Source organism: Spermophilus citellus (assembly GCF_964194105.1).
Source record: "Spermophilus citellus genome assembly, chromosome: 2".
Lineage (NCBI taxonomy): Eukaryota > Metazoa > Chordata > Mammalia > Rodentia > Sciuridae > Spermophilus > Spermophilus citellus.
The window spans coordinates 195393193-195400988 of NC_138183.1; the positions used below are offsets into that span (position 1 = coordinate 195393193).

General features: G+C 54.8%; 1 protein-coding gene across 2 annotated transcripts; it reads left to right on the forward strand.

Moving 5' to 3' along the window:
• Positions 1-3509: 3509 nt before the first annotated feature.
• On the forward strand, positions 3510-7455 carry PHOX2A (paired like homeobox 2A; the record flags this gene model as incomplete). Of its 2 annotated transcripts, none has more annotated exons than XM_081282205.1 (3): positions 3510-3726; positions 5818-6005; positions 6892-7455. In XM_081282205.1, 3 exons carry the CDS (start codon positions 3510-3512, stop codon positions 7363-7365), a joined length of 879 nt encoding a protein of 292 aa, XP_081138331.1. In that variant the 3' UTR covers positions 7366-7455. The 2 variants fall into 2 exon arrangements, with proteins under 2 accessions (XP_081138331.1, XP_081138332.1); XM_081282206.1 differs by having other exon boundaries at positions 6916-7455.
• Between the last annotated feature and the right edge of the window lie 341 nt (positions 7456-7796).

Genomic DNA, 7796 nt, shown 5'->3' on the forward strand with positions numbered 1-7796 from the left:
TAACTGACACATAACAAACAGATACGGGAAGATCCAGGATGTGCTAGGCATCCTGGGCTGGAGAGAACATGACAACAAAAGGACCCAGTTCTGCTCTAAGAACTTGCACTTTATTGCAAACAATTCAACAAGGAAACTTGAGTAGCCAAAGGAGAGGGAGGGGCTGAGGTCAGTGGTAGAGTGCTTGCCTAGCATGTAGAGGCACTAGGTTCTATCCTCAGCACCACATAAAAATAAATAAACAAAGATATTAAAGTGGGGGGGGGGAGGCACTGTGGAACCCAGAAGGGATATTCAGCCTAGGCTAGGAACATCAGGAAAGGCCCCCAAACAACAGTGATGTTCAAGTGAAAACAATGGATAAATAAATTGGGTACTTTTGGGGGGATGCAGAGAGTGGGGTAAACTTTCTACGCAGAGAAAACATCTGTGAATAACCACAAAAGATTAATTATAAATGCTGCGAAGAAAGCCAAGGTGAGGGGAGGAGACAGGCTGGAGTGCTGGCATTGAGAATATTGTGGGTCAGAGTGAGAGCTTGGATTTGATCATGAGGTCAATAGAGAGCCATGGGAGGGTCTAGGAGAGTAGTGGCTGTATTCAATTTCCAAACTCTGAGATCCCTTGAGCTTCCTGGAAATATGTCCAAAGGGAGGGAAACACCTCACACACTAGTGGGGAGGACTCACTGAAGCAGTTGAGCTTTCAAGGCTCAACTACTACAAGTTTAGACCTGAAAAGTAATTGGAGAAATACAGAAAATAACAAGCACTGGCAGGGATGTGGAAAAAAATGGAACCCTCATGCACTGTAAAATGGGAATGTAAAATGCTATGCTGTTCAAAACAGTACAGCATTTTCTCAAAAAAATAAAAATAAAAATACTGTAGAATTACCATATGATCCAGCAACTCTTCTTCCAGGTATATATCCAAAAGAACTGAAAGCAGAGTCCTCAAAAGATACTGTGCACCCACGTTCATAGCACACCCCTAACCCAGTATTCACAGTAGTTGAACTATGGAAGCAACTAAGTGCCCATCAATGGATGACTGGATAAGGAAAAGGAGATATATACATACAGTAGAATATTCAACCTTAAAAAGGAAGGAAATTCTGATATATGCTACAACATGGATGGATTTCAAAGATACTCAGTGAAATAAGGTACACATAAAAAGACAAATACTGTGTGATGCCTCTTTATAGGAGATACTTAGAGCAGTCAAAATTATAGGGACAAAAGGTAGAATGGTAACTGCCAAGAAGTGAGGGAAGGAAACCAGAGAGTTATTGTTTAATTAGTATAGAGTTTGGATTTAAAAAGATGTAAAGAGTTATGGAGACAAATGGTGGTGATTATAGCACAACTTGATAGATGTATTCGACAACATTGAACTATATAATGAAAAGCGTTAAGATGGGAGGTTGAAGCAGGATGATAGTAAGTTTGAGATCAGCCTGGGCAACCTTGCAAAATCCTGAATCAAAATAAAATAAAATAAAAACGGCTGGCGATGTAGCTCAGCAGTAGAGCTCTTGCCAACATGAGCAAAGCCCTGGTCAATTCCCAGTACAGCAGAAAAGAAAAAAGAAAGAAAGTTAAGGTAGAGAAAATCCCTCAAAGAAATCCCTCTGACATGGAGTACTTACAGGAACTGGGGATGGGGTAGTCCTTGAGTGAAGCAAAGAATGGGTAGCCAGGAAAAGAATGACCTGAAGAGAGATGTCCTCCCCACTGTGCTGGTCAAATTAGGGGAAAGAAATTTCAGGACTCCTTCTCCCAATCCCCAAGGGCTTTGGCTATAACCAGAACATGCCCCTCTTTTGTCTTCTCCTTGGGTTTCAGACCTGCCATCTGCAGCACCTGCGAAGGTTCAGGCGTAAAAAGCTGGGGGCTGAGCAGGGAAATAGCTCAGTTCATCCCTCAGGTGGGCCGTAGAGGCAGCAGTTCATTTTCCTGGTAAAGATTCTGTGTAGGTTATCCCATAGCACCGGGAGCTGGTGACAATCCATGGAAGGATGCCGTGGCCAGGGACAGAAAGAGTCTACTAGGTCTTGCTGGAGAAGAAAGAGGCCTCTGGAAGAGAGGGGTGAGAGACTGAAGGAGAGGAAAGGGGTCACTGGGTCACTCCCTCAGCCAGACATCCATCATACACACACCCCGAACCCAGAGGTCACACCAGGCGGTGCAGCGCGGGGAGGGGGACCGAGCTGAAGAAACCGGGAGGGAGAGGCAGGCTGGGCCCTGATGGTGCAGGTTCGTGCAGCCTTCGGATGGAGAAAAAGTCGGGCTGAGAACTCGGCCCAAGACCTTCCCCCTCCTCAGCCCCGCGAAGGGCAGCCCGGCAGCGCCTCCATCAAAATGCCTCGGCCTCCTCGGCGCTCCAGCTCGGAGGTCTCAGCTCGCTGGAGGCTTTTTCTCTCCGCCTCTCAGTCTCTGTTACTCCGCCAGTCTGTCCCTGGCCTTGTAGCTCTGAGACCATCCTCTGTTTGCATCTGTCTCACTAGGACTGTCCCTGTTTTGTCTCATCTCTCTCCCGCTCTCCACCGCAATCCGGTCGCCTCGCCGTCTAGGTCTTATCCCTAACCATTCTCTATCTCTGCTCTGTACTTGTCTCACTCTCTTTCCCGTCTCCTCTCCCCCCCCCCGCATTCTAGTCTCGGTCTCTGTCTCTGCCTGTCCCCATCTCCAGCCCTACCTTTCTCTTGTATGTTTCAATCTTATCTCCATCTGTATACCTCTATCTGTCTCTCTTGTCCCCTGTCTCTGTCATGGTTTCTGCCCCTTTCTCTCCCGGTCTGCGTCTCTGCCTCCTCTCTTTACCCTCATCCCTCCCAGTCCGCGTCCCAGGCTCCATCTCTTTCCCGTCCTTGCCTCCATCCCCCCTTCGGGGCAGCCTCCGCAGTTCCCGCCGGGATGGGACCGCGCTGGGGGCGGGACTGAGGGGCCGGCCAGATCTGACTAACTCGGTTATTGAGGCGAATTGAATTAACTTCTTCACACCGAGGCCGCGGGGCCTGCCTCCCCTCGCTTCTGCAGGGCCGCAGGTGGGGAGGCCCAGGAAAGAGGTCGGTACCCCCTGACTTGGCACGATGTGTAGAGACCGAAAGTCTGGGCCGGTTTGGGACAGGATGGGGACTGTGATGGGGTCCCATGCAGCCCCACCCGGCACCTCTGGAGTCCTAAGAGGCTGCAGAGACTCTTTGGGGTGGGGGTCGGGGTAAATAGGGGCGGGGTCTGGGATGCCCAGGCCCCGCCCCGCGGAGCTCGCCCCGCCCCGCCCCCTCCGCGGGGTCCTGCGCGTTAAAAGGCGCGCGGACCCGCCAGCTGCACTTGCGTTGCACCCGGGCAGAGTGCGGCCGCGACGGGGCGGGCGGGCTTTGAGTTTCCAGAGCCGGCCTCCAGTCCTTGGCGCCTGGCGCTCGAACCTCCATCCCGACCTCCACCTGGCCCGGGACCCCAACCCCGACCCGGCCCGGCCCCCGCCCCCGCCCCCTCCGGGTCCATGGACTACTCCTACCTCAATTCGTACGACTCGTGCGTGGCGGCCATGGAAGCGTCCGCCTACGGCGACTTCGGCGCCTGCAGCCAGCCCGGCGGCTTCCAGTACAGCCCCTTGCGGCCTGCCTTCCCCACAGCGGGGCCACCTTGCCCCGCGCTCGGCTCCTCCAACTGCGCGCTTGGCGCCCTACGCGACCACCAGCCCGCGCCCTACTCGGCAGGTGAGCTCAGCCCGACCCAACCCTTTCTCCAAATCCTGAGGAACCCGCAGTCCATGACCTACTCGTCAAGCAAATGTGACTGCCTCCCACAGACTCCCCCTTCCCTGCCCTGGACAGACCCTCTAACGCCCCGTGAGACCTTCAGTAATACCAGGTTCCTCTCGGCAGGGATGAACCCCACCCTAACGCCCCTCTCGGTCCTCTTCCTCGCTGCCAAATCTCTTCGGATCAAAGAAATAGCTCCGTGCCCCTTACCAGGCCCTCCCCTCCCCACCTGCAAAAGCTGACCACCAAACGTCTCCATCCACTGTATCCCTGTAAGAGGCTCCCAGTTCAGTCCGCTCAGATCCCCATCCTTATCACCCCTGCCCCACGGTGTTGCGTGACCCCCAACGAGGACTCCTGAGGCAGCTAGCTGTCCAGATAGGAATCTTCCTAGAGCCATAGCACCATCAGATTCCTCCTGCCCTCTCTTAGACCCATCCTGCTCTGGCCCAGACATTCGGCATCACCAAAATCTATTCCTCTAGCCACAAACGGGGGGGGGGGGTCATTAAGCCACTTTTATTTCCCCTCTCCCCCACCCCAGATTCTCCCAGCTAGAGTCCTACAGAACCCCAGGAGCCCCTCCTGCACTCCCAAGCCCTTTGATCCAAGTCTCTCTCTGAACCCTCAACCTCACTGAGCTTTTCAGACATTCCTATTTTTTCAGTTAGAGTCCCAGCCTGCCCCACCCAGTCTTATTTTCTTGCCTCCTGGGAAAACCACCAGGGACCCAAATAGAAGACTGGAGCCTGAGGCAGGGGTCAATAAGTACCAGGATTGGGGAAAATAAGAACCAAGGAGATGCCATCAGAGACCAGAACGAGGATGGGGAGATTGGTACAGTGGGCCAGATGAGGATGATCGGGATGATGAGGACAGGAAATGGGCAGATGGGCTCCAGAAAGATGAAGATCTGAGATTGGGACAATGGGGATTAGGCATAGAGAGATGAGAACATAAATGGGGAGATTGTGGACGATTGGAGATGGAGATAAGAACCAGGGGATGGTATCAGGAATTATGGGATACAGACCAAAAGGGATTGGAAACAGAGATGACGAAGATGGGGAGAGGAATGGGGTGTTGGAGATAGGTTTAGGGAAAATGGGGACTGGGAGAAATGGAACAAAAATGGAGATTGGGGACCCCCAGGAATATATAGAGAACTAAACCAGAGTTAGAGTCAGGGATGCAGAGATACTGTCTATGGGGCAGTAGAGACTGGGATGGAGTATAGAAAGAGTGAGGGAGAATGGTGGGACAGGATTTAGGGAATATGGGACACAGAGACTGTGAGGAAGAACAGCAAAGAAGATAGAGGAACTTGGGTGGAAAAAATAATCACCCTTCTTAATGGGTACAGAAGAGTGTCACAAAAGGGGAAAGTTGAGGGTTTCCCATGGGGGAGGATGAAGATGAGGAAGAGGAGAGGGGGATACTTTGAGAAGAATGGAGACCAAAGATGTGAGTGAGTCAGGGCTAAGGAAATGAACCCTGGAACGGGAGAAATGGGTTTGAGGGATAGAAGGAACCAAATCTGTACACAGAAGAGCACCAGTATCAGAGTGAAGTAGACCTGGCAGGAGAGTATCAGTGACAGCGTCAAGGCCCAAGACAGTCTAGTAGGGAGTCCCAGAAAGCAGAGAGCTGCCAGATATCCAGGGCCAGTGTGGACAGAGAAGAACTTGAAGTCAGAGAAGCGGACCAGCTGAGAAACAGATACACTGATACACTGATGGAAGGTCAGAGAGGAGTGAAATGGTGTCCAGGGCTAACTGACAGGTCGATGGGCCTTGACTGGAGGAAGGAATTCTGGTTTGGTTCCAAGCAGCTCTTGAACCCCAGGTGTCCTTGATCTGAGTTCCTCTTCACCCCCCACCTCCATCGACCAATAGGGACACTTGACCGGAGATTACAAGGATGAAACCGAGGGGACAGACTAGGGCGGGGGGCGGTGGCAGGATTCCTTCTAGGGCAGGACTGAGCTTGGCCTCTCACCGCCCCCCTACACCCTCGTTGCCCCTGCCCTCCTGCACACACCCGCAGTGCCCTACAAGTTCTTCCCGGAGCCGTCCGGCCTGCACGAGAAGCGCAAGCAGCGGCGCATCCGCACCACATTCACTAGCGCGCAGCTCAAGGAGTTGGAGCGGGTCTTCGCCGAGACCCACTACCCCGACATTTACACGCGCGAGGAGCTGGCGCTCAAGATCGATCTTACTGAGGCTCGTGTGCAGGTGCGTATATGCACGTGTGTGTGCGCGCGTGTTCTTGTGGAGGGAGTGCGGGAGATTAGTATTGGACACTTAGGGGCCAAGGATAACCGCAGCCTGGAAGCAAGGATCTAGGGCCAGTGACCAGGGCACAGCCTGGGTGTGGTTGGGTATCCAGGGAGGGCAGAGGGGCCAGGACTTGGAGGCTCTTGAGAAACAGGAGCTGTTTAACCCCATGTTGCTTTGCCTTCGTTTTCCCCTCAGTCTCAGTCCTATCTATGGCTGAAGGTTCAGAATTTTTAGAAGCCAGGATGCATGCTGCGAGGGGGTAGAAGGAGAACCCGTGGAGGAGCCGGGGCAGACCAGTCAGCAGTTCCAGGTGTCCTCCCCAGTGTGAAATACTGAGCTTGGGGCTGGTGCAGGGCAGAAGAGAGCCTGGCCAGGGCTTACAAATCCTGTGTGCAGATGTTCCTCTGGCCGGTTTTGACTGGAGGGTCTGAACAAAAGGTTTCCCTAGCGTCCCAACCCGCTTTTCACGGCCCTAGGACGCTCCAGACGGAATGTCCACCTTCCTAAGAGGGAATTGGGAGGCAGGGCTCAGGGTGAGGAGAGTGAAAGCAGAGCCCGGTCCAGGAGACCAAGAATACTGGGAGGCAGCGGAGTCCGCGGGTGAGCATATCCGAAGGGCAAAAACCCAAGGATCTGGAGGATGGGGCAAGTGGAGAAGAGATTGGAGAAAACGACGGGTGACGGGTGGAGGGTCGAGAGGCCAACGCTAGGAAGGCTGTGGATCTCCCCGACTTGGTAAATAATCCGGTCAGACCTTTCTTGGCCGAGGTTTCTCTCTCCACCAATGTCTCACCTGCGTTTTGCGGTCGGGGGCTGACCTGGTGTGCTCTACGACGTCCAGGCTAACTGGCCCCTGTGCCTACAGGTCTGGTTCCAGAACCGCAGGGCCAAGTTCCGAAAACAGGAGCGAGCGGCCAGCGCCAAGGGCGCTGCAGGCGCAACGGGCGCCAAAAAGGGCGAGGCGCGCTGCTCGTCGGAGGACGACGACTCCAAGGAGTCCACGTGCAGCCCCACGCCCGACAGCACCGCGTCGCTGCCACCACCGCCGGCGCCCAGCTTGGCCAGCCCACGCCTGAGCCCCAGCCCCCTGCCCACTGCGTTGGGCTCCGGGCCGGGGCCGGGGCCCGGACCCCAGCCGCTTAAAGGAGCGTTGTGGGCGGGCGTGGCGGGCGGTGGGGGGGGCGGGCCTGGCGCGGGAGCGGCTGAGCTACTCAAAGCCTGGCAGCCGGCGGAGCCCGGGCCCGGGCCCTTCTCGGGAGTTCTGTCCTCTTTTCACCGGAAACCCGGCCCCGCCCTGAAGACCAATCTCTTCTAGCCGCGGGTCTTTGGAGGCTCCGAGCCTGCCCCCAGCGGCAACCCTTGCCCCTCCGGGACCCAACGGAGACCCTCCCTATTCTGTCCCCACTCCCCTACAGTGTCTGACCCCCTAGGTGTGCCCTCCCCAGCTTTAGAAACCAAGTCCGGGCCACTCTCGTTCTCGCCCACTCGCACCAGGCAGACCAGAGTATTTTTCATTGGGAACCCTTAGAGGAGAGCCGAGGACCCCTTCTAAGCTTGGCTTTCTCTGGAGATCAAATAACGCCTCCTCCTAACAAGAGTCCCTACGGACAAACGCTGCCCACTCTTTGGAACTGCCGGGTCACTCCTAACCTTGGTGACCATGAGTGCCTGCTGCCCTATCCTTAGACCCACCTGCACTGACCCCACCGGTGCAAAGTCTGGTTTAGCTGGGATAATCAGCTCCCT